Source organism: Colletotrichum gloeosporioides, assembly GCF_011800055.1.
Source record: "Colletotrichum gloeosporioides strain Lc1 chromosome Unknown consensus_54, whole genome shotgun sequence".
Taxonomy (NCBI): domain Eukaryota; kingdom Fungi; phylum Ascomycota; class Sordariomycetes; order Glomerellales; family Glomerellaceae; genus Colletotrichum; species Colletotrichum gloeosporioides.
The window spans coordinates 200,583-228,461 of record NW_025544699.1 but is presented as its reverse complement, the minus strand read 5'-3'; the positions used below and the strand labels follow the sequence as shown (position 1 = coordinate 228,461).

Here is a 27,879-nt window from a genome sequence, read left to right as displayed (position 1 = left end):
GTGTGGATGGAGGCGCAATCGACGGTAAATCCGTCCATGCTGATGCCACCACACTTCGGCCTCGGGCCTGGCTCAGTTGGTGCTCACAAATCTGGGCTGTGACAAAGGAAACGAGGGGCAACCTTTAGGTGGGGGTTAAACACCTAACACCGTATCGCCGCCTTCGGGCCTTGGATCGGTCGCACTTGCACGGGTCGGAGACGTCGGTTGACAACTCCGCTGGAGCTCCGCTGGGAATCCACGCGCATTATTGATTGGCATGGACCTGACCGTGGCAGTCGCAGCGGCCTCAAACGGGCCCTCTCCGGACGCCATGATGTCAATTCCCCATGTAAGGAGGGACGTGGAAGAGACACAGAATAATTGCACTAACAATTATCCGCCATGTCCGTCTGATATTTCTCGACGGATAAAATGCGTCTGATGCAGGAACGGGTGGTAAGGAACTCGGGCGGCCGAGGAACCCAGCCGAGCGGAACGATACCACATGGGAGAAATGGCTCAAGACGGAAATTCCGTCCGCCTGTTTTCCGCTTGATTCTGGCGACTGCTGGGCCTTGGCGGATGGAACTGCACGGAATGACCTCGGTATTTGCTGGCGATTGAATTATGTAAGCCCGTGATCGACGGCAGTTGCGGACCCACCATCCGAAGAGGGGAGTGGAAAGCACCGACCGGCTCCGCTGACATGTTCCAGCCACATCAGTACACGTGACCTTGGAAAGCTTGTTCTCAGCCACACATTCCAAGGCTTTCGCCGAGGCTGCGACGCCAACATCGTCACATCCTGCCCGTACATCACCAACAACGCCCGAATCCTTTGCCATTTGCGACAACACCAGACGCCACACGTCGGCTGCAGCAAAGACACAAAGCTTAAGGGAATTCTCTTTGAGCAGGAAACACCCAGGCTCAGAGGTACGTTCACCACACACAAACAACACCGCGCAAAGTCTTGTTTCTTTGCGAAGGAGCCCAAACCAAAAAAATCCTCCACATTATCCGCAGTCATTCATCATGGCCTACCCGCCCCCTCCAGGTATCTCCAGCGGCGCCTCCAGCAACCCATCCCACCCGTCCCTGCCCGCGCGGCCTCCCCCCTCAAAGTCGTCCGGCGGCTTCAAGTCCGCCTTCAAGCCCGCCTTCGGAGCGGCGTCCACCGCGCCACCCTCCTCCTACTCGAGCGCACCGAGCTACGCCAGCGCACCCGCGGCCAGCAACTATGGCCCCTCATACCCGTCCTATGCCCAACAACATGCCTCGCCCTCCGTAGGCGCCGGGCCCTACCAGGCACCGCCCTCGTACCACCAATACCCGCAAGCCGGCGGCGCCCCCGGCGGCTACGGCCAGACGAACAGCTACACCGCTCCCCCCTCGACCGCGTCCTACTCCGCCGCGCCGCAGATCCGCAACCCGTTCCCCGTCCCCGGCGCGGCCCCCGCCGCGGGCGGAGCAGGCGCCTCCGACTACGACCCGGACATGGCGATGCAAATAGCCCAGTGGCAGAGCGCTTACACCTCCAAAGACGCCTCGGCATCCGCCTCCGCCACCGCCTCCGGCGCAGCGGGCCGCGGCACACCCAACGTCCTCGGCGGCACCGGCCCCAACGCCAATGACATCCCCGACCCGGCAGCCGCGGCCGCGGCCGCCAACGCGCCCCCGGAGCGCAAGAAGACGGTCGTCCGCGAGGGCGGCGGCAAGAAGTGGTCCGACGACACCCTCGCCGAGTGGGACCCGAGCCACCTGCGCCTCTTCGTCGGCAACCTCGCCGGCGAGGTGACGGACGATTCGCTGCTCAAGGCCTTCTCGCGGTGGAAATCCGTGCAGAAGTCGCGCGTCATCCGCGACAAGCGCACCGCGAAGTCCAAGGGCTACGGCTTCGTCTCCTTCAGCGACGCCGACGACTTCTTCCAGGCCGCCAAGGAGATGAACGGAAAGTACATCCAGAGCCACCCCGTCGTCGTCCGCAAGGCCAACACCGAGATCAAGATCACGAATGTCAAGGAGAAGGACCACCACAACCACCGGAACAAGAAGAACAAGAAGCACTCTGGCCACGGCGGCGGTGGCGGTGGGAACAAGCACGAGGGCAGCGGCGGGTATGAACCCCACCTTGGACCCGTACATCACCACGGCGTCACGAAGCCCGGCCAGAAGACCAAGAACGGTCTCAAGCTCCTCGGTTGAGGTCCGGTCCTCGTTGGTCTGGTTGTAAGCTTGCTTAGCGGTGGCTCCTATTACACCCAGGCAATCGCGTCTCCTACATGATTTTGAGCATTGGAAAGCGGCGTTTGGAGTTGGAGGCAGAAAGCATACCCATGTAATAAACCACAAATGCATTGCAAAACATAGATGTGAATTCACTCATGAAAACTTGTTTGGTCATGAAATGTTCTTGATTCTCTGCGTGTCTAACCTCTTGGGCATTACACTAATGATGGGGGACTCAAACCCGGCAGTCTGATATATTCCCCCCTGTTTCCTTCCCGTCTTCCGTCTACTGTCGCCAGTAGGGTATATCCATCTCAATATGCAAGCTTCTCATCCTCTGCGGCCCTCTTGAAACCCATGGGTCTGAAAAGCCACGACCCGTTTTAGACTCTTTCAAAGATCTCGGTACAGGTTGTCTCTGTCCGGATGAGTCCGCAAAAACAAACTCCTTGCCTTCCCTGTCTGCCAACCGGCCAGATATGCTTGCTACCAAATGTACAGTTTTGTTTTGTTTTGTTGACCCAAAATACGACAAAAGAGATAAAGCCACGCGTCTAATTGTCGCGGTGGGCCTGAGCCGTCCTCGACTCCTGCGCCGTGTGGCTCGGGTTTGGCATGATATCGCCGTCCGCCGTGACGAGGTTGTCCTCGTAGTCGGTGCTGTTGCGCAGCAGACCCGTCTCTTCGCCGCCGTCATCGTTGTCGCTGCCGCTGGAGCCCGAAGACTCGGCAGCCTCCATGTGGCCACGCTGGACTTCCTTCTGGGCGTCCTCGCGCATCTTGACAATCTTGATGTAGTTGTATGCGACAATGGCGCCGATGGTGGTGATGAGACCGACAAAGTTGACGGGGGTCAGGCGATCGTGGAACACAATGGCCGAGGCGGAGATGGTGACGACCTCCTTGAAGATGCCCGCAATCGAAAGGGTGACGACGGACGTACGCTGCAGCAGAGCGAACTCGGAGGCAGTCATCAGGAAGGCGATGCAGCCTGGGAACAGCAGGAACAAAGGAGTCATGAGGAGACCCCATTGCTCCACGAGCACCTCGAGGCCCTTGATAAGAGCGGGGAATCCCTCGAGAGGGATGGCGATGACGATCAGGGTGAGGAACATGACCGGCGCCAAGAAGAAGATGCTAGAAAAGGGATTCGAAGTCGCAGGGTTACGCAGAAGCAGAATTTGGGTCAGACCCCAGCGGAAACCGGAGAAGAAGGCCGCTGAGATGACGAGGATGAAGCCGGCAAGGTTGAACTCGACTTCCCCAGAGACCATGAGCACTACACCGGCCGTCATGGTCGCAATAATGGCAACGAGACGCCACGTCGGCTTCTCGAGTCTAAACAAAAAGGCGAAGATCAACACGAAGGCAAGGGAAGATGATTTGCACATGGCTGGACATGGTCAGCAACTCAATATCGAATATCGGTCAGGATCAAGGACGTACTGTAGAATGTGAGAGTAATAAACTTGAGGGAAGTGTTTCCGAGGCCAATATCGAGGCCCGTCGCGGCACCGCATGGGCCAATTCGCGTCAGATAGAACATCTTCGTCATCAGCGGCCGTTCTGGCTCGGACTCGTGCCGTGAACGACCCAGGTCGGAGTGGCGCTGCGCATTCGACGGGCGCAGGGAGGGGATCAAAAACAAAATCAACGAGGCGAGGGCGAATTGTACGAGCATGTGGCATGCAGTCGTAAACATGGGGAAAGAAAAGTTGAGGTGGTCCTTGTCGAACATCCATTTGTTGTACTAGGAGAATCGATTGTCAGCTCGAGGTGACGCTGACGGTCTGGAAGGGGGATGTTGTTGCTTACCAGTGAGATGCTGAGAGAAAACAGGTACCACAGCAGGATTAACACGATATTGACCATTGACCTCCTGATGACATTTTGGTCCGCCTCCTTCTTCTCTTCGGCTGTGACGCCTCCCCCTGGCGCGATTCGCTGGTCTAACCTCCTGTTGTTCCGCTTCTTGTGCTTCTTTCTCCTCTTGTCCTTCTTCGTCAAGCCGGTCTCCTCATCATCGTGGAGGTCCTCATCGGAAAAGCTGTCGTTTTCGATGTCTTTGGAGGCAGACGGCAATGAGCCCATATCCTCTTCCGAGATCTTGGGCTCTTCGAGCAGGTTTCCGCTGTGGCCTCGTGACGGGGTTCGGTGGTGGTTGCTGGAGCCGGCGCTCTGCATAAGACTGCTCCTGCGCCGGCGATGGCCGGTTTCTTTCAACGGCTCCATCTCTATGTCGTTGCTGTCGTCGGCGACAGGGGCGACGGGCGAGTGTTGCTGACGGGAGGGAGACGGGTTAAGTGAAGATGAGTAGGAGGAGCCCAGGCGCGGAGAAGCGTGGGCAGGATCGGCGGGTTGGTCTCGTGGCCGGGGGTCATCCGCAGAAGAGTCGCTGGTCGCGTGTCCAGGTGAAGGAGACTTGGGTGGTGGGAGGAGCAAGGGCGAGGGGCTCAGGAGACGGCGGTTCTGGTGGTGGAGATGTGTGTCCGTATCGTGGGATGACGGGTTGGCGTCGTCGTCGAGGTCAATGGGGTCGGGAGAAGATGATATGGCACTGGGAGCAGAAGAGCGACTGGGGTCGGGAGGCAGCACATGCACTAGGGATGAGGAATCTGAGGAGGAGGTGGACATGATTAAATCTGGTTTCCACCGGGCGGTTCACGGCTGGGGCTGGAGGATAGGTCCCGTGCAGGTGCATTTGCCATTCGGCAAGGTAGGTAAAGCGTGAGGTAAGGTACGGTACGGTAAGGCATGCGGTACGGTACTTCGTACAACGAACAAGCCAACGAACGGGGTGTGTGAATGAGATGGATTGGATGGGTCGGGGGGGTCTGGGTCTGGGTCTGGTTCTGGAGACTGGTCTGGCTGGATCTGGGACTAGTTTGCTTGGTCTTTTGGGATCGGGGTCGGGACGAGGAGCTGGGCGCGGTCATTTGCAGCTCTGGCTGGTTGAGGAGCAGCTGGGCTTGCTGCCGCTCGGTGCTTGGATTTTTTGCTATGGTCTGCCGTGCTAGTAACTAGCAGTGCTTGGGTAGCCAGAAGGGGGGGAGGCAGGAAGTTGCAGACAGACTTCCACCGTCGCGAGACACTGGAGAGGCGCGGAGATGGTCACGGCGGTGCGGATCATTTCTGGACCCCCAGTGTCGCGCCCACACCAGCCGATGAGTGTGAGGTGGGCAGCCACCAAGGAGTGTGGGCTGGGCTGGCACGCTGGGGAGGGGTTTTTTCAGCGTGTCTCTGCCCTGTAGGCAAGCGCACTGTACGCTATGCAGGCTTACCGCCAGTTACCGGCCAATCACACGCAGTCATCGCGGTGTCTCGCTGATGAGATGTGGGTTCAATCTTGGCGCGCCTCACGGTGGAGACGGCTCGTGGATTTGCTGCTGCAGGACTGGAGCGGTCAGGGTCGCCTGCTCAGGGATTCCTTCCCCTCGGCTCCCTGTGACATGCCAGCTCACAGTGATGAGCACCACTGATTGCCCTTTGTTCCAAGAGAGAGAGGCGAACCCCATGAGAAATGCAACCAGCATAATGCACCGGACCCCGACTGGACTGGCAACACCTGTGCTGCGGTGCGGTCAGGTACCGTTCGCCGTCCCTCACCTTACCTACCTGCCACACTGCGTTCCGCGGGCCTTCCGGGTCCTCCTGGCACACTGGAAGCGGTCCATAGTGTCGACGACTTGGTCTCCCCCGCTGTTAGTGCATCTTGCATCCATCCGCATCCCACCTCGGGAGCTGAGGATCATGGGCCATCGTGGATCGTTGGAACTTGGAAGCCCAGAGAGAAGGAAATACTGGGTCGTTCTTGTCTGGCTTGTTGGTCATGGACACATTGCTACCTGACCGCAACGTAACGGCAACAAACCAACGCATTGCCCGCAATATCACAACAACACGCCGTCTGCTTTGAGTCATCAATCTGGGCCCCGTTCGACGGCTCATCGTCCCCGCCGTGTGCCAATGGCCGACTGCCTGACTGGTTTTCACAATTCGACCATCACCGTACCTTATTTCTCCTGAGTTCTGTCCTGGCCTGACTCCTGAGCCTGCTCTCCTGAGGCTGGGTAACGGTATCCGTACCTGAAAGGGGATTTAAGATTGCCTGACTTCATGGTGCCTTTAGGCGAAGTGAGCTACAGCATGCCAACCTAAAAAGACTAAGGCACACTTTAACAGCTAGCTCCCCTAATCCTATTTTCCCCATGCCTTTTCGACGCATGACACCGGGAGGCGGGCAGGCTGGCAACCGGCAGGGAAGCGTCGTCCGAAGAATTGCAGAAAAGTGTCCTCCCGAGTTTCACACGCCTTTACTCGATTTAAGCTTGGTCCAGCCGTCTCTCACGCTCAGAGTCACAGGTAGGTTCTTCCGCTGGCTGGTTGGGCCACACACCGCAGCCACATCCGAGTGAACCAGACCGCAACACCAACACCAACACCACACACACACACATCTACCGCAGCCGTGGAAGGTGTCCTTGCTGGCGGTTAAGGTTCACGCAGCCATGTGGTCGCTCGTGCAAGTAGAAAGTGCTCGGGTGACCAGACCCCACTCGCACTCGCACACACCACTGCTACCATGCATCCAGCACCGTCCTGCTCGCCGTGCGGTGTCTACCTCGCCTGTCCGTCCGTCGTCTTCCCTCCTCGGACCAATCTGCCGCCCAGAAATCAAGACTTGCCTACCGAGCCGGTTTCTCGGGCAGTGCCGCGACCCGCTGCTCCCGAGGAGCATCCGAAATGTGAAGTCGAACTTGCTTACATGTTTGGCAAAAGTTAAAATTCAATAATTCCAAGTCCAAAATTGGTTTGTCCTGCTGGTTAACAAACGATCTGCACACACTCTAAACAACCGTTGCATTGTCGTTGTTTTTGGAGCCCCGTTCCTTCCGAGACTTCCAAGCACAATAACAGGCTTTTGCTATCGGCCATCCAACAGCTCTCGCCTCGGGTCGTTTCGTTTGCTCTTCGAATAGACGACGTTGTTTCTCAGCTTGGCCGTGTTCCCCCCATCTTGTCCCGCCTTTTCACATGGAGGTCTAGACCGAGCCACAATCCACACACACACATGTGCCTACTTACACAGGCGGCGGAGGGGGAGGCTGGAAAACGCTCGAGTCCGGGAGGCTTGAAATCGGGGCATCTATCGATTGACAGTTTTTTCCCTTCTGCATGGACCGCGACGGACGAGCCCGGCCAGCCTCCCCCGCAATACCGTTCACTAACAATACACGTCTTCTCAGTCTTGGGGGCCGGCTGGGAATACACATGTCTCACACACCAACCCGCCTCTCTCAGAAATATCCCCGAAGCTGGTTCACCTGAACACCTGCCCGAGTGAGACAGGAGCTTCCTTCAATGCGGTCACCCGCCACACGCCGTTTCTCTCCCGCCTCTTCCTCCCTTCCCGCCGTGGCACTCTAGGAGCTTGGGGCAGCTCGCGTAGCGGGAAAAGGGATGAGAGAGAGAGAGTGCCGTCATGATGTCAGCCGCCGTCATTCAGCCCTAAACCGAGTGCGTAACGGGGCTGTCATTTGGATTCCTGCGCCCCCTCCCCGATCGATCTTACGACTCAGGTGAGCCAGGCCGCAGTGGATATTCCGGAGAGGAGCTCTTTTCCAAAAGATCCACGCCAAGGGAAGAAGAAAGCAAAAGCCCGAACGTCGGGCGAGAAGGTGACAGAACGGGTGCTGGATGTTGGCCCGCCCTCGGTGCGAGTTTACAGGATTGTCTTAGCCCGCGTAGGGTAGCTGATGTGCCTGACCCAGCTCGGCTTGCAGATCTGACAGCTCTCCCGTCGATAGAGCGCTCACACCAAGTGGATATTGGGCAGCTTCTCGACGCGTCCAAGGCCAAGTCGACGGCGTCATCGGTCTGTCTCGACATAACCATCAGTCTCTGTCGGTTTCTATCGTCCAGCAAAGTCAATCAGCTCGAACCATCTGACAGCATCGATGGATCTAGCAGCTATTGGCTATTGGATGCGTATCACAATATGCAGCTCGACGCAAGCGCTGTCCGTTCGTTTCCTGTGTAATCAGGATTCACGTCTTAGTGGACGTTTTCCCTCCGACTAGTTAGACACCGTCTCGACAAAGCCCAGCGGTAAGATCGGTCTCTTTGGCGCGCCTCGCTGCAGCCACCGAAGCTGCAGGACCGCAAGCTTCCCGTATTTCCCGTGTTCAGCACTCGGCCGGAGTTTACCCTTCTCCCTTGACCGAGGCTTGAGTTCACACCTTACCACGACTTCATGCCACTCGTAGACGAGAAGAGAGACCTTAGCCGTGCAGCCTCACCAACACGCAGTGTCTGTCCAGCCCTGTCTTGACCATTGCTTTTTCCGCGACAACAATCAAGTTTCTAGAATTTCATCCTTGAAGAAAAAGAACCAGCACTGCGTCTTCCCGCCGCTCCGGTAAATCGACGTCATGGCTCAACAGTGTCCGAAGAGACATTCCGCCGGCAGCCATGCCGGATACCTACCTATCGAGGACTATGGAATGATCGGCAATATGCACACATGCGCGCTCGTCGGCATGAATGGTTCGGTTGATTACATGTGTTGGTGAGAGACGTATTTCGTTTTGGAACCCTGATGCTTGGCGTTCACTTACACGAACTGGCCAATGTCGGTTGCCGTGTCGCTGCGCAATATGACTTGATGGCGCCAAAATGGTTCAATGAGACAACTGTTTGCTCCATGCATATGGAAACTCAAGTGAGCCGAGATAGTCAGCACGATCATTTCCAGCAATTGGAGTCTTGCCCTTCGTGATGCGTCCCTACGGCTCTAAATCGAGAAGCCTGACTTGTGCTCCAGGCCCGACTTTGACTCTCCTACTGTCTTCTGTCGTCTCCTCGACAAGGATAAAGGAGGCTTCTTCAGCATCTGCCCTCCTGCGTCCAAGCATTGCACAACAAAGTAAGAAAAGAGGCCCGTCTCGGAGCCATTCCACACGCCGTGACACTGACCACACCTAAAGACAGCAGTACCTCCCATCCTCCAACATCCTTCAGACGAGATATATCCACGATGACGGCGTCGTCGACCTCGTAGACTTCTTCCCCCGCCCAAAGACGGCCACCGTCCTGGCCAAGAGCAACCGGCAGAGCGCCTTTCGCGAGACCACCAAGATCCAGGAGGAGCTCAAGAAATGGCTCGTCCGCCGCGTCGAGTGCATCCGCGGTCGTCTGGAGATGGGTTCGTGTTCTCACCTACATCCCTCACAGAATCACTCCAACTCACAAACATCACAGACATTGAGCTCTTCCCCGCCTTCCAATACGCCACAGAGCCCCATGTCACCACAATCGTACAGCAGACTCACACGCGCGGCAACCCCAGCAAGGCCGTGACCTTTCACAGCGAGCACTACAAGCTCCAGCTCGACGTCACGGTCGACGCTGAGTCCGAGGAGGGGGTCGCCGCCGTCGCCGCGCCGTCCGTCACCTTCACCAAGCAGAAGCGCGACGGCATGCTCAGCGAGGGCGTGGTCGCGCACATCGCGATCGAGGAGGGCCAGGCCATCTCGCTCGTGCTGCGCAACGACATTCCAGATCACGTCACGGAGGACATCACCACGGCGGTCCTCGACGGCCAGCAGCACGACACGCAGTCGTTCTGGTACAACTGGATCTCCAAGAGCAGGTACAAGGGCCGCTGGAGGGAGGTGGTCAACCGGAGCCTGATGCTGCTCAAGATGATGACCTACGAGCCGACGGGTGCCATCATCGCCGCCCCGACGTTTTCGATCCCCGAGGACATTGGCGGTGTTCGGTAAGTGTCGTGGTATCTCATGACGGAGGAAACCTTCACTAAACCAGTGGACACGCAGCAACTGGGACTACCGCTTCTGCTGGGTCCGCGACTCCAGCTTCACAATCTACATACTCCTCCGCCTGGGCTTCTCGGCCGAGGCGGACGCGTACATGGACTTCATCAGCGAGCGCTTCATCAAGTCGCGCGGCCCGGGCGGCGAGCTGCCCATCATGTTCACCATCCGCGGCGAGACCGAGATCCCGGAGGTTGAGCTCTCCCACCTCGAGGGGTACAGGGGCAGCAGGCCCGTCCGCATCGGCAACGGCGCCGCCTTCCACCAGCAGTTCGACATCTACGGCGAGCTCATGGACGCCATATACCTGTACAACAAGTACGGGAAGCCAATCAGCTGGGATCAGTGGTGCTCCGTGAGGGAGATGTTGGGTGAGGCACCTCCTGAAATGGGATAGACGACAGCGAGCTAACACGCGGCAGACTTTGTTCTCACAATCACAGACAGTAAGAACCTCACCACCTCTCAACTTGTCTACCCCCTTATTCTTACGCGATTTCAGAACCCGACATGTCCATCTGGGAAGTCCGCAACAACAAGCAAAACTTCACCTACTCCAAGGTGATGCTCTGGGTCGCCTTCGACCGCGGCCTCCGCCTCGCGGACAAGCGCAACTTCCCCTGCCCCAACCGCAGCAAGTGGCTCGAGGCCCGCGACAACCTCATGGAGGAGATCATGGACAAAGGCATGCCATACCTACCGCCCACTGCCCTGGGCCAAGCTCCACGCCCCTCTCTGCTTCCGCTGACATGAAGTCCCAGGCTACAACAAAGAGATGAAATCCTTCGTCCAAAGCTACGAGAACAACGCAATGATCGACTCCTCCATTCTCATCGCCCCGCTGGTCTTCTTCATCGCCCCCAACGACCCGCGCTTCCTCAACACAATGGACCGCATCCTCCTGCCCCCGGAGAAGGGCGGCCTGACCAGCACCGGCCTCGTCTACCGCTACGACACGGAGCTCTCGGAAGACGGCGTCGGCGGACGCGAGGGCGCCTTCAGCATGTGCACCTTCTGGCTCGTCGAGGCCATGACCCGCGCCTCCGTCTACGAGCCAAAGTACCTCGTCCGCGCCGTCAACCTCTTTGAGAACATGCTCAGCTTCTCCAACCACCTGAGCATGTTCTCCGAGGAGATCGCCCGCAGCGGCGAGCAGCTCGGCAACACGCCCCAGGCCTTCAGTCACCTGGCCCTCATCAGCGCCGCCTTCAACCTCGACCGCGTCACCGAGTTCATGCGGTAGACGGGTCCGACCGGCACGAATAGCAGCACAAGATCGATTAGTAATATAATAGATATAGATTGTCAGCGTTATATTCACCACGGCTTCGTGAAATGTTGATGAATTGGCATAGCTGGACACCTATGCGAGTCCAAGCTAAGCCGGGAATAAAGGTATGATACCGCCCCCCTGAGCCGTCAATTTCTCTCTCATGCCATCTGCCCCAAAGACAATGCTTTTGTAATGTAAACGTCTCCCCTCCTGTCCAAAAAAAAAATCACGTCCCCCCGGTAAAACGCCGCGCTATGCCCTTTGGTAATCACTTCTTCGCCGTCTTCCTCAACGTGACACCTCCTCGTTGCCGTCGAGCGCCACGTGCCTTCGATCTAGTAATTCGCGTGTCCGTCTCCTATGACAAGTCCATGCTGTCCCGATCGTCGCCCAGCCTGTCGCCCACAGAACTCAGCCCGGAGCTTGGCGGCCTCGACTCCTCCTTGATGTTCGGTGATGTCGCCGACAAAGCGCTCGCCGGCGACGGTCCGCGCATCTTGGCCCGCCACGTGTGGATGCTGGGCAGGTCGCCGCCCTCGACTTGCACCTCGCCTACGTCGTTACCCTTGCCGATGATCGTGCCGTGGTACTTTGAGTCTTCGCCGGTCTTGCTGTGCTTCTTCTTCAGGACTGTGTGTCATCGTTAGTCACCTCATCTTCAGTCAAACAGACCATGGGGGGACAAACCATTCAGGTAATCCCCGAGCTCAAGCTCCCCGTCGCCCACCGCCGCCTCGCGGATAGCCTTGTTCCTCGGTCCGGAAAACCACCTGATAAACTCCTCCACGCCGCGGATATCCTCCACCACCACCTCCCTCTCGCGCTCCCTCTCCACGACCGTCCCCGCATTCGCCATAGCGACGTCGTCGCCGTTCTCTGCAGGAACCCCCGCGACGCCGTTCGCCTCCATGACGTCGTCGAGGATCTCTCCCAGTATCGCGCCCCGTCCCTCGGCGCTCACGTCGTCCGGCGGCACGGCGCCCAGCTCCTGCAGCGCCATGCGCACGTCCACGATCCCCGGCGCATCGCCTTCCTGGTTGTTATCCGACGCGTGCCGCGCCGTCGCCTGGCACAGGGCTAGCATGTACCGCGCCGCCAGCTCCGTCACGGCGTCGAGGACGACCGGGCGCGCCGCGTGGTAGCCCGTCGCGCGGAGGATCTGGAGGACCGCGGGGCGGAGGAGGGCGTGGAAGAGTAATGGTGGGGGCGTCATTTTGGGTATGTGTATGTCTGTGTGCTTGTGTTATGTTCGATGAAAACCGGTTTTTCGTGTGAAGGAAAGGTTATGGCCGGTCCGGTTTCCGCTTGTCGAGAAGAATGAGCGTGGTTCAAGAGGAAATCGCGGGTGCTGTGGCAGGGCAAGAAGGTGCGATTCCGTCCGTCACCATCGATTCTGGAGCTGTGTTGGAGAGCTTCGCATGATGCTTTGGTACGTGTTTTCGGGTCGCCGCGGAGTTTCAACGGATTCGCCGTCGCGTTCAATTCGTCGTCTCGCGATAGTCGTCAGTAATCGATGTTTGTTCGGTCTGTCCTTCGAGACCAAGCAGGTGCGCACTTCGAAATTTCAGCCTCGTTGGAGGGAGCTCGGACCAGCAAAATGCAGGAGCTCTTGGGCTGCAGTCATTTTGGCAGGAACATTCGCTGGGCTTTACAGTGTGAGTACTGTGTTTGTACATGCAGTCAGTCACTGGGACTTATTCGCGCTGCGCAGAATCTCTCCTTCATTTTCATATCTCACTTTTGGAGTTTCCCTTAATTATTGTCCACTCCATCTCTGCATGAAGCATACCAGAGCTATCCAATATTTTCGACCGAAACCTGCCTGACTGCTAACCTCAAGTTCAATTTTGTATTGTCCCATCTCACCCCTTTCGGGGCCTTACTTCTGCCTCACGGACAGATCCTCCGCCTTGTCAATGCCCGTATACTTGTTGATCCAGCCAAGTACTTCTCTGTGCCATACCAAGGAGTTTTCCGGCTTCAAGACCCACTGTTCTGAAGTTAGCCTCCATACAAGCCCGGACTCAGCATTGACACCTACATGGTTCTCATCGGGGAACATCACCAACTTGCTGGGCACATTGCGTGCCTGCAGCACATTGAACATCGCCAAACCCTCTGAAATCGGTAGTCTGTAGTCCAATTCGTTGTGAATGACCAACATAGGGGTGGCCCACTGGTCGAGGTGGTGAGCGGGATCCCACTTCTCGTAGCCCGTGCGGTTCTCCCAGAGAGTACCTCCAAAGTCGTGGAGGGGGAAGAACAACTCTTCGGTAGACCACTGGTTGAGTGTTGAGAATACACCGTCGTGGCACACCAGCGCCTTGAACTTTCTTCCAAGTTCGTGGCCCTGGATCCAGTCTGGCAGCCAGTTAGCGCAACTATGCCACATCCCAGCCTGTCGTCAACATACTGATCATGTAGCCTCCGTAAGAAGCACCCAAAGCAACCGCATTCTTCGAGTCAATGTATGAGATGTTCTTCTCAATATGGTCAAAGCACTTGACCAAGTCAACGTACGGCCGGCCACCCCACTCGTTCTGGATATTGTCGGTGTGCTGTTGTCCGTAGCCTGTGCTTCCCGTCGGGTTTGGCATCACCGCAATGTATCCCTGCTCAGCAAAGATGGCCGGGTTCCAGCGAGTGCTCCAACTGTCCATCCACGCAGCTTGAGGCCCTCCGTGGATCAGGAAAGCGAGCGGATACTTCTTGTTCGGGTCAAAGTTCGACGGCTTCACCACGAGCGCGTGAACGTCGTAACCCTCGGCTCCCTTGTACCAGAACTCATCGCACTGAGACTTGGACAGACCTAGAGACTTACCGTGCTTTGAGCTTGACGAAACGAGGTCTGACTTCTTGCTGACAGGGTCCAGAATCGAGTAGGCTGAGTTCTCAACTCTAGAAGACGTGCTGATAAACAGACTGCTGCCGTCATCTCCCAGCAGCTTCGCCTCCAAAACCGAGCCATCCTCGTAAATTGCGGAGGGGAGGTCCTTGGCTTGGTGTGGCGTGGCAGGCAGCTTCCATAGCTTCGCGCGACCGTGTTCTTCAGCGGACACAAAAAGCTCCGAATCGTCTTTGCTCCAGGTAACCCATTCCGGTCGAGCGTCCCATCCGCCGACGCCGTCCTCTGTCTCGTAGAACTCCTGCACGCTCGACAAGTCGAAGATGTCCGGAATCAGCAAGAGTCTCGGCTTGTCCGTCTCGTACTGGTCGCTCTTCATCCTCGTGAATGCAACCTTTTTGCCATCTCTTGAAAACACCGGCGAGGCGGAGTAGCCACGAAGCTTGCTTGTCTTGACAACCTGAGGCGCAGGTGGCTTGGTCTCCGTAAAGGACTTCAAAGGAATAAAGTAGAGGTCGGTCTTCGTGTAAATCGCAGGAGAGATCTCGGGGTCGCGCGCAACAAAGACGAGGCCGTTCTTGCTGATGTCAAAGTCGCCCGCACCACCGAACGGAGGGACAGGGGACTGCAACTTAGTGCCGTCGAGGGCGTTCACCAAGCCGGGATCTTCCAACTTGTACGACTGGTCGTCCTTTTTCAAAAGTCCATACCAGAGAGAGTTGTGGTTCTCATTGCCCCATGTATCCCAGTGTCTAACAAACAGACTCGAGTATATCTTGCCTGACGACAACTGCTTCTTCTCGGCCGCCGGGTTGTACATGGCCCCAGATGGGGTGGTCAGGACGCACAGGGCAATCGCGACCTCGTTGTCCGAGAGTCGCTTGACTTTCAGGCTCGATAGACTTCCTTCAAAGTTACGAATCTCCTTGATTCTGCCACCTCAGTGTTAGTCGCGCTCTCGAGGTATTGGCCAAGCGGAGCACCTACACGGACGGTTCGGTGATGTTCCCTAGTACAAGGCTGGTGGTGCCCTTCTCGCCGCTGCGAAGGAGCACAATTTCCTGGTCTGATATCCATGTCGCATCGTTATAGGACTGGTCCTCGTAAAGGAGCGTGGAGTGGCCGCTCTCGACGTCGAGGACGCGAGTCTGGGAGGTCTTGCTGTGGGATTCGAACGAATACGTTGAAACCTGACCAAGTCAATCAATGCATGCTCAAAGTCACGTAGCCGCTGTCAAAAGCCACGCTCAATTGGGGCGGCGCCTAGATAGAGCACTGTCATAGACTTACAGTGTACAGCACTTTGGAGCCCGATGGGTTGGGAACACCGGGAGACCTGCGCGGGGCAGAGAGGAGCACCTCGGGTGTAAACTTGGAAGCTTGTATCGTCATCATGAGGAGCTGCAGAGGGATCTGATACTTCATTAATCACGAGGTTCACGGGAAAGGAGGACTACCAACAACGGACGTCAAGGTGGGAGCTGTGCTGTAGATGTATGACGAGCGACTCTGTTCCTCTGTTGCAGAGCGCACCTCAACGACGGGGGTCGACCTGCTGGCATGGAGCTTGGTCGAGGAGCCCCGCACTAGCTACAAACCGGGCTAGCAACGGCTGTTAGAGAGCCGACAAGGTTCTCGGGCCCCTGCTCAAGCGCTGCACAGGCTCAGGTGCACCCCTCAAACCCCTCACTGCAGACCGTCCCATCGGCTCCGAAACCACTTGGCACTGGATACTGGAGAGCATCACGCGAAGCAGACGGCTAAAAGCTTCAGTCGGAGGCAGGATGATGCATGATGCAAGGGAATTGGCCTTGGTTGACGATTGAGTGAATAATGTTTTGGCCCTCGCAATTTGTCAAATCTCGGAACGAAGGACTCTAGCCGTGGCAATTGTGATGGTTGAATGAGAACAGTATCTTGATTCACCGTGTCCGTAGAGGTGTCTGCAGGCAGGAACAAAACAAACAGTCTCATCTTGTTCAATGGCTCGTCTTGGACAATAGTCTCGCACCGTGGGCCGAGAAAGGCAGTTGCATGTATTCTCTCTATTGCTTGAAGGAAACCTCACCATCAAGCGGAGCTATGGCCGGCCTCGCAGTTCCATCGAAGTGGCCTGACAGGCCCAGAGACTCAAAAGTTCGTCTCCACCAGGAACTTTTGCCGCTTTCTCGGTACAGAAGTGCCAGCCAACGGCGCTAAACACCGGCCAACTGGACTATTCAGGCAGCATTTCGCGACGGCGATTATGTCTCTTGCCCTGCCCAGCTTGTCTTTCTGACGGTCAACCCTCCTCGACATTAGCCAACCTTGAGAGCGAGGCCAAAAGTTCAAAGTAGAGATATCCTTGCCCCAAGCTTACCAAGAAGCTTCATTTTCCAGGCAGTCGCCGAAGAGACTATTGCTGTAAATATGGAACTTGAGACGGGTAAACGGGACGCATCGACGCAGGTAGGGGCGGCTTTCAACGAAATGAAGCTTTATGCCCTGGGCCAAACATTGGGTGCAGACACAGCCTTTCAACTCAAACAGTAGTATTTCAAATGGTTTAAGGGTATCATAATCCTGAACTCCAAAGTTGTCGTGGGTCGCGTTGTGATCCATCATCTCGGATCCCTGAGTTCTTGCAGGTGCGGCCAACTCATGACAGTCGACATTTGCCATCAACATGGCATCTGGGCAAGCTGCAGATGCCACCAAAATCCCTGCCGCGATGGCGAACCGGTGCCCTTTCAGCGTTAAAAGCATCATTGAGCCCTGCTGCCGTTCTTACTTCCGTCCAGCGCCAAAGTTGATGCGTTTCTTGTTCGGTGCTTGCGAGTCGTGGTCACTGTCCTCCTCGTTCGCCTTCTTGTTCTTCTTGCCTGACTTGGAAGCGGTGGCAGACGTGGGCGTAGCGTGATTTGAGCCGGAGCCGTCCTTGAACGAGGTGGACAACGGTGTCGGCGCATGAGAAGCAGGCGTAGAGCCGGGTGTGGTAGCCTCCTGAAACCCCGTCAATGACTTCTCTCTCTCACATAGTCATTGTTGAAGGGTTACTTACACTGCCAGGACGGTACGAGATCGAAGACCGTGAAAACACGCGATTCTGTTCCGTAGCACCCGCCTTCCTCCTCTGCGCGGCTGCGCCTGTGCCCTTGATGTAGTTGTCGAATCCCGCAATGATATTGCCGTTTGGCGTGCTGTCAAGATAGGCCGTTTCCTTGGATTCGATCTCCGACTCGATATTAGCGAGCCGCCTCGCAATCGCTGCTCTTTTGTCCAACATTTGCCGCAGACGGGCTTGCTCCTCCCGGTACAGCTGCATTGTCGGCGCAGGCTGCTGCGCGGCAGCGGCTCCGTTCGGCTGATTCTCCCCCATGGCGTCGGGTGCGTTTTCGGTTAGCGATGAATTTTATTCGGTATCGGAGATGGTATCGATGCTGCGCAATTGATGAGAGCTGAATGCTGATGTGGTGGTCGCGATTTGAAGGTTGCTGCACTTGTCGCGTCGGGTGAGTCTAGCGGCGCAGGAACCGATCCTGGGGCCGTTAGTGCGGGCCGCAGTTCATTGGTCGATCCAGGCTGCAGCAGACCAACGCCTCAGTCGAGCAGGCGCCCCGGCTTATGTAATTTGCGGTGGTGGCTTTGCAGGCAGGGAAGGGGCTTTGAGCATCTTCCAGCAGGGGGCAGTTCATCGGACTTTGGCAATCCTTCGACAAGCCAGCCAGCCGTTGCTGGGTCTCACTCAGCAGCCATCGTCTTCAAAGAATCATCCTCAAATCAGCCTTTTTGTCTCGCAATCATGATCCTTATTATCTCCACTCCGTCTTTGTCATGCCCCTCCAAAATTAACCCAATCCCAGGCGGTGCAATCCGAATTAAGGTCCAAAAGGAATAGCAGACAAGGCAGGTTGCAGCGCCCCTCCCAGGCCTGTCGTCTCCAAAGGCCCCCAGTCCTAGGGCTGCCCGTCTTGGTGGTGGTGGTTCAAGGTTGTGCTTGGCCACCAACTCGCATGAACCAAGACGGATCATCATCTGCGAGCTCTGTCTATCTGCAACACCACACGAGCCCGCCCAAGCCACGGGCCTTTTTGGCCAGGTTATGCCCCTGGCTCAACTCGGACGGCGCGGGTAGGGTGGAAAGACTCGGGGGAGAGACAGGATGACAGCCCATCAACCTTTTTTGCTCTCACTGGCTTGCTTCCTTTCCCTCGCCAACGAGGAAAACCGGCCGGATGTTTCAACATGGCGAGACCATCACGGCAACCTGCTTTTCGCCCCGTCTGATCCCACGAATGCCCACGCGACGTCCATACGCACTACCATGTAGTCAAACGCAGGAGACCAAACAACGGAGACAGACATTCCCCTTTTTCTGCAGAGACGTTGCCTCCCAGCCAGCCTTTGGCATTCGTCTGCTCCCTCCCGGCACCAACGGCACTCGCCTGCCCCTCTAAACTACCGCAGCCACCCTCCGCGAGCCGGGGGTTGTAAAGAAGCCTCCGCACCGTCAGCCGCAACGCTCAGCCAATCGATGGCATGCAGCTGCATCTTTTTGACAGAGACCGGGAGATGCGCTCCCAACGCAGCGCAAGTGCTTGGCCCCTGTTTCGTTTCACCACGGCCACCTCGCCCAGGCCTCGCCGACGATCTGTGGTCCAAAGTTGAGTTTCTTCCCCCCCTTTCTGCTGGTTGGCCACTGGCCAGGGTCTAGCTTCAAGCATTTCTCCAAAAAGGAAACCATCCCAAGGGAGTTCCGTCGTGCAAGGTCACTCCATGGTGGGGAAATCAGGGTGCAATTCCACTGGCTTAAGCGCGCGGAGAGAGCGGATGGGTGACGGAGGAGGAGGAAGAGGAGGATTTTCAAGACGACGGGAGGAGCGATCAAGGGCACTGACTGGCATCCCGCATGACCAGCCTTACTACCGCTCATTTACGAACAGTCCTAGCCAAAGGGAAACCCCCGAACTAACCCCTACCGATACTCAGATGCTGCTGTGCTCAGGGGTGCGGCTGTTGCTGCTGCCCAGTGTCCGTACTAAAAAGGCTTGTCGCTCTTATACTGGGGTAATAACGAAGTGAAAAAAAAGACACAAACACCCTCCTCTTCGCACTCGCACCCTCCCTGCGGAACTGCGCTTTCCTCTCCTTCGCCTTGCTTCGCCTTTTTCCTGGTCTGACTGTGTCACTCACTTGAGCCACCGCCGTTCGTTCTCTGTTTGTTTCCTCCGGGACAATAGCCTTTTTGTCCCTCGTTGTCCTGTCTTCAACATTGTACAAAAACCACAACGCCACCCGCTCGTTCTCTCATCTCACGAAACCTATCACGAACCCTACGTCACACCTCAGTCAACCTCAACCACCCTGCACCACCGGGACAACCATAAGAAACAAGCATTCTGCTCATCCTAAACCTTTTACCTCATCCGAGTTCACCAAAAACCAAAACCTTCAAGATGGTCCTCGCAAAGTTCCTCCCGCTCACCCTCCTCGCCGGCCTGGCCCTCGCCTCGCCCGTTGCCGTCCGCAACAACAACGCCACGGCCATCCTACTCGCCGTCGCGCCCACCTCCTCCACCTGCGACGGCGCCGCCTTTCCGGACGAGTGCGCCACCGCCGAGCACGCCGCGCAGTTCGTCCCCGCCGCCATGCAGAAGTACGCCGTCTACCGCCCGGGTGAGATCGCCGCCCTGCTCTCCCTCATGGCCTTCGAGACAGGCGACTTCAAGTACAACCGCAACCACTACCCCGCCCCCGGCCGCCCCGGCCAGGGCACCCGCAACCTGCAGATGCCAAAGTACAACCTGCTGTACGCGCTCTCCATCCCCGAGCTCAAGGACAAGGCCACCGCGATCGCCGGCTCCGCGGACGCGGACGGCAGCACGCTGTCGGACGACAAGAAGAACGAGGTGCTCGCGCTCGTGATGCCCGACGAGTACGCCTGGGGCTCCGCGGCGTGGTACCTCACGACGTACTGCGACCAGAGCACGCGCGACGAGCTCGCCGAGGGGACTGTACGCGGGTTCACGCTGTACATGGAGTGCATCGGCACCTCGGGCACGGAGGACCGCGTCGCGTACTGGACGCGGGCCAAGGCTGCGTTTGGCCTGGCATAGAAGGGGCAGGCTCCCTTTGATCGGTAACGTCTTCAAAGATTCTTGTACATAGCATTTTTAGTTCGCATAATTCGAATGGGGGGCTCACGAGGAATATGACATTTTTCACAATTGTTCAATCAACACAGAGATATCACACACCAAAACTCATGAATTTGCATCAAATTGCTAAAGTATTTTTGAGATATTATGTGTAATTGCAGCGTATGTTTGATGAAAGTAAAAGGACTAACACAGAATATGCGCACTCGAGGTGAGGCTTCGAAGGGGTGGGTGGGTATAAGTGATGCCGCCGTCACAGTGTAAGTCGTCCGGGGAGCATCTTCGCCCCACCTCGAGTACCCAGTAAGAGAATCGAAAGAGCTACCGAATCCGCGGGCTGATACCCTTTTTCCTCCCGTCCCATATGTACACGGCGGGTTGCTGGAGTGAGTACCGATGCCAAAAGTTCATGTACGAAAAAAGCACTAATTACTAGGATAGACGAGGAAATGTTTGTTTTGTTCGATGTTGAGGACGTTTTTGTTTGTTCACACGTTTGCTGTTTGGTTATTTGCCACTGCTTGTTTGTTCACGTTGGTGTTCGATGGATCGATGGATCGGTGAATCGTGGGCGATAGATGTTCGTCACGGTGTTGTTGGCACTGTGTTCGCACAGTAAAAGGAATGTCGTCGACTTATCGCCGTTCGTCGGAGTTGTTGTCACGGTGCGTAGGTGGGGTCGCCTCAGCAGGATGAAGTCATGTTATTAAAACGTCCTATGTAATCTAAGTTATAATCAGTCCTCTCAAAAGCGATCGTGGCCGTCGCGGACGGGGATTCACTGCTGGTGCTGCGACGGGCACGCGAAGGAGGAGGAGGAGGTGGCTTGCCTATGCCGCCAGGACAGATACCCGTCCCCATGACCCGCTCGGCCGGGACGAACACGAGCGGCTCTCCGGTGCCGCTGCGTGCCTGGAGCACGCCGCTCGAGTCCGTCACGAACGGCTTGCACTTGGTGATCTCCATGATGAGCTTGCACGGACGGAACCCCGTCTCCGCCTGGCCCAGGGCCACGCCGAAGGTGCTGTTGCCGCCGACATTGGCGTACACACTGACGACCTGGGCGTCGTCGAAGCCCTTGCGCATCGCGATGATATGGCTGTCGGTGTAGATGGGCAGCGCCTTGTAGAAGAGGTAGCCGCCGTCCTGGGCCGACATGGTCGAGCGCAGGCCGATGAGCTTCTTGATCCACTGGTACTGCTCCGTCTGGGTGGTGTAGCCCGACAGCCAGAGCGCCTCGCGATTGTAGGGCGTCTCGCCGCCCTTGTAGCCCTGCTCGAGCCCCTGGTAGATGACGGGGATGCCGTCCATGAGGAGCGTGAAGGTGAGGGCGTTCTTGAGCAGGGCCAGGTCGGCGGTGGAGTGGAGGAAGCGCGCCTGGTCGTGGTTCTCGAGGAAGCTGCCGTAGAGCGTGAGGTCGCGCGCCGTAGAGCCGAGCGTCTTGATGCCGTCGCGCAGGTTCCAGATGCTGCCCGTCGTCGACTGGAAGGCCTGCGTGATCCAGTAGTAGGCGGGGTAGTTCATCACCCCGCCCATGTAGTCCTGGTACGGCGCGACGTACTTGGGGTCGCCGTGGAACACCTCGCCGATCGAGAAGACGCCGGCGGCGGTCTCGAAGCCGGGCCAGAACGACTTCTCAACGTGCTTGGCGCTGTCCAGGCGGAGGCCGTCGAAGCCGTACTGGCTGACCATGCGCTTGATCCAGTTGTTGAAGACCTGGCGGACGATGCCATCCTCGGTGCGAAGGTCGGGCAAGGGGACGGCATCACTTCCCTGCCAGCACCTCTCGACAGAGGTCTGGTTGTCGTAGTTGATCCAGCAGGGGGGCGTGTGGTAGGCGGAGGCGTTGTTGAAGGGGCTGAACGTGGAGTAGTCGACGTTGTTCATCTTACCAATCCAGGCCATGTGGTTGGTGACGACGTCGGCCATGAGGTACATGCCACGAGCGTGGACCGCATCAGACAGGGCCCTCAGGTCCTCAGGGGTACCAAAGGAAGGATTGACATTCCAGATATCCTTGGTCCAGTATCCATGGTACGATTCGCTGTTGGAATTGTTAACCAAGTTCTCATTCCAGCCGTCCTCTGCAACCCGTCTCATGCATGAATTCTCTCACGGAGAATCATCGTCTCGTGATGCGCTTCAGACTTCATAAACTGGGAAGAACAAGACTCACCCGTCAGCGGATTTGCCGTCAATGTTCTTGACAAAAGGCGAAATCCACACTGCCGTCGCACCGAGCTCCTGGATGTAGTCGAGCTGCTGAATGATACCCTGCCACGTGCCGCCGCAGTACGTCTGCTCCGAGTCAACACACGGGTGCGTCGTCGAGCCGTCGGTCCGGGCAAATCGGTCCGTAACCACCTGGTATATCGTCTGAGTCCGCCATTCCGCGGCGCTCAGGGCCGATGCGCCGGTAGCCACGGCGGCCGCCAAGGCCGGTGCCGAGAGGAGCCTCATCGCCGTTACTGATGTTGCCGAGTTGCCTCGCTTAGAGAGTGACTGATGTTCAAAAAGAAGGTAGAAAAAGAGTGACTTCAAACTTCAAAAAAAGAAACAAAAAACCAAACAACAAGAAAAGAGTGTGTACAGAAACGTCGTCTCGTGAAAGGGGATCGTGGGAATCGTGACGTCGTACAGAGCTTGGCTTATATATCCCCTTCTCCCTCGCTCATAGCGGGAATAGCAACGACGTGAGAGTCAGATAGAGTTTTGGTGTGGATAGCTCTTTGGACACTTTGAATACAGATTAAGGAGTTGGATTCCTGATCATCCCATCGGTTTCGTAAAAGGTGCGTTCCTGCAGGTGACAGGGCAAGGATCCCCAGGAGACGCAGAGAGTCCGATGGGTTGGTTTCTCTGTCGTCCGCAGATGTCCGGGAGCTTAGGGCGCGGAGGAAAAGTATATGAGATGAGGTCGAGTGATTTGGGTAAGTCGAGGTCCCAAGAGGGAGTTTTCCAACGGTTGGAGAGACCGGGGCGAGTCGTGGTAGTTAATCAAGGTTTGATTTGATCGGTCAAGGCAGGGGCGATCTCCGCAATGTCCAGGAACCCGCGTCGACTGGCACTTTGCATTTAATATGTATAAATGTTGAAAAGCTTTCTGTGTCTTCTCCTGGATTTGCTTCTGCCCGTGGGATAGACAGACGCACTGAGCAACTGCGCCTTCTTTCGGTGACCTTCCAAATCACGGGCCGACGGGCAAGAGACCCCCCATCCGTGTTTTTATTTTTTCTTCAGCAGCGTAAGGAGGGTCGTATTAACTGGGGTTCGGCCTGGTCGATCGGCCCTATCAGCGGGGGTGTCCCATCCCTCACCGCTCCAGGGGTGAGGCCGAGAAGGTGTGCACCGCAACTTCAAGAGTCGCCAAGCGGTGCATGTGTTTGTCGCAAGTCTGGATGACGGTGCATGTTCAACTGCTTTGCATCGGAATGATGGACTGAAGAAGAAACAAGCAAAACCAAGACTCCGTGAGGCCGAGGGGGGAATAAAGCTTGCAGTTGCCAAGCGGTGGGATGCCGACTTAACGCAAACTCTCTTCCTGCCCAAAAAAAAAGGGCGGAGTGCCCAGCGGAGTTGAGATATCCCAAGATTGCGCCCTAAAATGCGCAAAGGGCCCGCCTGACTCGACGTCAAGTGGGCATGGGCCAGTAACACGAGGTCCAAAGGCTCCCCAACGCAGCAGGTTTTGGCCGTTCCTTGCAGGCTTCACCCCCACGGCACGCGCAACCAGAATCATCATCCATCCCCGCATCGCTTCTTCAGTGACCATGTGTCCCCATCATCCGGAGCAGCTGTCACTGTCAGGGCCGCCGCCCAGGTCGCCGTCCATCTACCCACCACCACGGCCCAGGGGACGGACCGATTCCTGCGCATTACGGCCGGCATCGACGCCGAATGGCACGCCGGAGACTGTCGTCTCCATGCCGCTTTCGACCTGTCATCCCGTCCCTTCGGCCAACCACGCCCACGTGGTTCGTCCGATGCGACATCAACACACATCCCGGGAGGCGTCACACTGCTTCATGCCATCGGGCCGTTCACTTTCACATTGTGCACACCTGCATGTGCTGGGAGTTTAAAAGAGAGCAGGGTATTCATTTCAGTAGCGTAGAGAAGGCCAGCCGACCTTTGTGTCCTTTCTAAACCATCTCCAAGGCGGAGTCTCCGCCTTCCACCTTTTATCCGACCAAGATGGCCCAATCGCTGCAGATTACCGCATTCCGCCAGCTCTTCATAGTGTCGTCAATTGCCTCCTAGGTGCATCATCAGAAGCGACCCCTCATCCCGCCATGTTCGCGTTACCGCCGTTGAACGGCATACCGGTGCCGTCCGTTTCAGGAGACGACTGTCCGGGATAAATCTGTTGGAAACCAGCGTCGGTTCCCCAGTTGGCGTTCTGCGTGAACGACTCGAACGCATTCTGGTATTTGGTTAGCATGTGAAAGGATGTCCGGTGCGGGGATCGAGGCTTACCCAGTCAAAGTTGGCGGGGAAATCTCCGCCTGCTTCAAGGTTCGTGAACATTGAGAGCGGAGATCCCACGCCATTCATGCCGAAATCCCCTCCTCCGGAATAATTCGGCGTCATTCCCGTGCCTGTCATCGGCAGCGCCACGCCAAAATCCATTCCACCAAACGTGTTCTGGGCCTGCATGGTGCTCTCAATGGCAGCTGCCGTGTTGGGTGTCATACCTCCAGAAAGCATGCCGAGGGTCATGGCAGCATTGTGCTCCGTCTGCATCTCGGGGCTGCTGTCGAAGCTCGAGAACTGTTCGCCCTTCATGGCGTCCGCCCCATCCGCCCCGGGGTTGGGGTTCTTGATCTTCTCCAACATGATGTCGAGAACCTTCGTGGCCTTGAAAGCCTCCATTGAAGTATCCGCCAGCCCCTGCCAGATCCCCTTGGTAATCTCAAGGTTGCTGAGCATTTCCATTCTCTGCTCCGGTGTCCAGAACATGGCTGATTCGGATGCTCTTCGGTCGTTGCTCGTTTCTGCTACGCGGTCGAAATGGAGGTCGAGAGCAACCAACATGGCAGAGAGCAAAAAGTCCTTGGTGGCAATCGAATTGACAAACCACCTCAGTGAACGAAGTCTGCCGTTCGCTTGTGATTCTCGGTCAAGCGTGACCAGATGCCGCAAAGTTTCCAAAGCGGCCTCCACCGCACTTCTGCGGGAGTAGGCATATCGTGGGTTCTGTCTGGCCCGAGGAACATACTTCTTGTGCAGGAGGCAGATGATCTTGAGGTACAGGACGTTGATGTTGTACCTTGCGATGATCAGAGTCACCGGGTCGTGTGAGCCTTCCAACGGTGCCACCTTCAGATGCGGCGGAAGCTCCTGGTCGATCTGCCGTAGGCGGGCGTCAAACCGCAGAATCTCGTCGTACGGAACTTGCCTTCCCACACGGTTGGTCGCCTGCAAAATGTCGCCCATCTCGATGCAGAGCTTGGACTTGGCAATCATGTACGCAATCGGAGTCGGTTCCGTCTTGGGTCGCGATGGGGGCAAAACCTTGGTTTCGGGCCCGAACTCCTCGTCAAAGATGTTGTTTGGCATTTGCGTGTCGCAGTCATGGCCGTATATCATGGAAGGCAGGGAAACTTGGTGCGAGAAAACAACATCTGCCATTCTTACTAGAGCCCATGTTCGTCGCCGCATTTCCTGACGTTCGAGTTAGCTGGGTTCAAATAAGGATCTTTAGGACAGAACATACAGCTTGAAATGGTGTTAAAGAGGGGAACCATTTTGCATCGCGGTGGTAGCCCATCCGAAAGGCGACCCTGGTGAGCAGCGATACGATCAACCAGAGCCCCAGATCGGCATCCCACCGGGATGAGTATTCCCCAAAGACGTAGAGAAGCATGGTCTCTACAGTATATTCAACCGGCTTCGTATAATCGGCGGCAATCAAGCATTGCACCGTACGAAGGCGGTACTCGGACGCTAAATCCAACGTCCTCCCCTTCCACTCTGGCGGCTCGTCTCCTACTTTGTGATAACTGAGCATTGCCAAACACAGAATCGAGTACAAAAGACCAAGCCACATGATGGGCGTCTTCGATGGATCTTGCCAGTGCGCTCGAAGTTGCTGCTGAAATGTCGGAGAATGAATAATATTCACCGCATTATCCATCGAATTGAAGTATCTTGAGCACAGCGTGAGAACTGCCGACTTGGGCGGTAACTCTGCACGCAGCTCGACCTCGCTTGCGGGCGCGGCTCCCAGCAAAAACGTCGGTCCTTCCCTGGCGCTGGCTGGTTTTGACATCATCACCTTCTCGTAGCTCTTTTCCAACTCCTTCTTATGGTTGGTGAAGTACGTCTTCACTTCCGATATGTCGGCCAGTATTGTATGCCAGTGCTCTTGGCCAATGTACATGGACTTGCCCTTGTCCGAGTCGACCTTCAATACTCCCAACGATGTCGCCAACCCGCCGTCTGGATCACTGTCGTCGCCCTCGTCGTCGTCGTCGCGCATCGCTTCTTCGTCGTGGTCGATCTTTTGCGACGCAGGGGTGCTTTCCGTGGTCGACTTACTGTTTGAGCTGCTAGTTGCGGCGGCGGCAGCGGCTGCGGTTGCGGGATCAATAGAGGCGCCTCCATGCATCAAAGACAATACTAGGCCTTCTAAGCGGTCAATACGGTTCTGCATGTCATCAGGGCTTGAAGCGCCTTGACTTTGGTTCTTCTTGCGAGTGGCAGGAGTTGCGTAAGAACATGAAGCCGTATCGGCGCCCTCACGCTTCACGCAGTTACTGCATGGGTGACTTCTGTCACACTTCCTACGACGGGTTAACACTGCACGACGGAATGAACTCGCGATAATTCCTACAGTCTACGATACAAGTTAGCCAAAGTGAACAAGAAACTCTTGAAACGAGGCTCGAGGCTTACTTTCTAGTCCTACAAGGGTAGCAGGAGAGAGGTACCCTATTCCTCTTCCTCACAACTCGAAACTGCTCCTCGGGTGAGCGACCCGATCCCGAGGAGGGCGTCGTAGACGGCGGTGTGGGAGTCATGATGATTACGCAGTCCGTGGATCAAAGCAGCGAGTAAAACGCGACTGGATTGCGATATCCACGGATGAAGATTGTGTGTATGTGGACAGAAAGTGCCGTCCAGCTAGCACACGTGTGTGAAGCACAATGCCTCAGAATAGTGCAAGCGGCCGGCGTCGATCCTTATACAAAGTGTTCCTGGCCAACGACTGACTTGGTTGCCGTCAGATTTCCGAAAGTAGGGGACGAAGATAGCCACTGAAACGTTCACAGTGGCTAGACCTTCGGCAGCCTAGGCCTGTAGGAGCGGTCGTGCAGATGCCGTGAGCTTCGAGGGGGGCAGGCGGGAGGGCAAGGCGCGTATAACAGAAGCGTTCCGGCTGTCAGACCCCACTGTCTCAAGTAGTATGACGAAAGACGGGCCTATAATCGTGATGAGCGGCGGCCGTCTTGCTTGGAAGCCTGCTGCCGCTTGTTGAGTATTCGCCTCTCAATATGAGCAAATATGGCGCAGCCTTGCTTCCAGATTTGGCTGCTGACACAGAAGCGGTTCGATGCGCCAATATGAGAGCGCACA

The 27,879-nt window shown here is 56.6% G+C and overlaps 10 protein-coding genes across 10 annotated transcripts; 4 read left to right on the top strand and 6 right to left on the bottom strand.

Annotated features, from left to right (window-relative positions):
• Positions 1 to 1,017: 1,017 nt before the first annotated feature.
• On the top strand, positions 1,018 to 2,187 carry GCG54_00004577 (RNA-binding protein 42; the record flags this gene model as incomplete). The annotated part of the gene is made up of 1 exon (XM_045404625.1): positions 1,018 to 2,187. The coding sequence occupies one exon, from the start codon at positions 1,018 to 1,020 to the stop codon at positions 2,185 to 2,187; it is 1,170 nt and encodes a 389-aa protein (XP_045262568.1).
• A 578-nt stretch (positions 2,188 to 2,765) lies between these two features.
• Positions 2,766 to 4,845, bottom strand: GCG54_00004576 (putative transporter C22E12.01; the record flags this gene model as incomplete). Its single annotated transcript, XM_045404624.1, has 3 exons — positions 2,766 to 3,604; positions 3,658 to 3,961; positions 4,027 to 4,845. The coding sequence occupies 3 exons, from the start codon at positions 4,843 to 4,845 to the stop codon at positions 2,766 to 2,768; spliced, it is 1,962 nt and encodes a 653-aa protein (XP_045262567.1).
• Positions 4,846 to 8,642: 3,797 nt separating this feature from the next.
• Positions 8,643 to 10,799, top strand: GCG54_00004575 (uncharacterized protein; the record flags this gene model as incomplete). The annotated part of the gene is made up of 7 exons (XM_045404623.1): positions 8,643 to 8,779; positions 9,035 to 9,136; positions 9,198 to 9,415; positions 9,472 to 9,991; positions 10,050 to 10,417; positions 10,469 to 10,492; positions 10,549 to 10,799. The coding sequence occupies 7 exons, from the start codon at positions 8,643 to 8,645 to the stop codon at positions 10,797 to 10,799; spliced, it is 1,620 nt and encodes a 539-aa protein (XP_045262566.1).
• A 22-nt stretch (positions 10,800 to 10,821) lies between these two features.
• Positions 10,822 to 11,289, top strand: GCG54_00004574 (uncharacterized protein; the record flags this gene model as incomplete). The annotated part of the gene is made up of 1 exon (XM_045404622.1): positions 10,822 to 11,289. One exon carries the CDS (start codon positions 10,822 to 10,824, stop codon positions 11,287 to 11,289), a length of 468 nt encoding a protein of 155 aa, XP_045262565.1.
• A 388-nt stretch (positions 11,290 to 11,677) lies between these two features.
• GCG54_00004573 (uncharacterized protein) lies at positions 11,678 to 12,532 on the bottom strand (the record flags this gene model as incomplete). The annotated part of the gene is made up of 2 exons (XM_045404621.1): positions 11,678 to 11,949; positions 12,007 to 12,532. 2 exons carry the CDS (start codon positions 12,530 to 12,532, stop codon positions 11,678 to 11,680), a joined length of 798 nt encoding a protein of 265 aa, XP_045262564.1.
• A 666-nt stretch (positions 12,533 to 13,198) lies between these two features.
• GCG54_00004572 (Dipeptidyl-peptidase 5) lies at positions 13,199 to 15,589 on the bottom strand (the record flags this gene model as incomplete). The annotated part of the gene is made up of 5 exons (XM_045404620.1): positions 13,199 to 13,309; positions 13,361 to 13,680; positions 13,733 to 15,096; positions 15,152 to 15,354; positions 15,455 to 15,589. The coding sequence occupies 5 exons, from the start codon at positions 15,587 to 15,589 to the stop codon at positions 13,199 to 13,201; spliced, it is 2,133 nt and encodes a 710-aa protein (XP_045262563.1).
• Positions 15,590 to 16,930: 1,341 nt separating this feature from the next.
• On the bottom strand, positions 16,931 to 17,522 carry GCG54_00004571 (Chromatin modification-related protein eaf6; the record flags this gene model as incomplete). The annotated part of the gene is made up of 2 exons (XM_045404619.1): positions 16,931 to 17,146; positions 17,205 to 17,522. The coding sequence occupies 2 exons, from the start codon at positions 17,520 to 17,522 to the stop codon at positions 16,931 to 16,933; spliced, it is 534 nt and encodes a 177-aa protein (XP_045262562.1).
• A 2,077-nt stretch (positions 17,523 to 19,599) lies between these two features.
• GCG54_00004570 (uncharacterized protein) lies at positions 19,600 to 20,259 on the top strand (the record flags this gene model as incomplete). The annotated part of the gene is made up of 1 exon (XM_045404618.1): positions 19,600 to 20,259. The coding sequence occupies one exon, from the start codon at positions 19,600 to 19,602 to the stop codon at positions 20,257 to 20,259; it is 660 nt and encodes a 219-aa protein (XP_045262561.1).
• Positions 20,260 to 20,985: 726 nt separating this feature from the next.
• GCG54_00004569 (Alpha-amylase 2) lies at positions 20,986 to 22,761 on the bottom strand (the record flags this gene model as incomplete). The annotated part of the gene is made up of 2 exons (XM_045404617.1): positions 20,986 to 22,345; positions 22,478 to 22,761. 2 exons carry the CDS (start codon positions 22,759 to 22,761, stop codon positions 20,986 to 20,988), a joined length of 1,644 nt encoding a protein of 547 aa, XP_045262560.1.
• A 1,822-nt stretch (positions 22,762 to 24,583) lies between these two features.
• Positions 24,584 to 27,323, bottom strand: GCG54_00004568 (Equisetin cluster transcription factor eqxF; the record flags this gene model as incomplete). The annotated part of the gene is made up of 4 exons (XM_045404616.1): positions 24,584 to 24,724; positions 24,778 to 25,965; positions 26,018 to 27,059; positions 27,199 to 27,323. 4 exons carry the CDS (start codon positions 27,321 to 27,323, stop codon positions 24,584 to 24,586), a joined length of 2,496 nt encoding a protein of 831 aa, XP_045262559.1.
• Between the last annotated feature and the right edge of the window lie 556 nt (positions 27,324 to 27,879).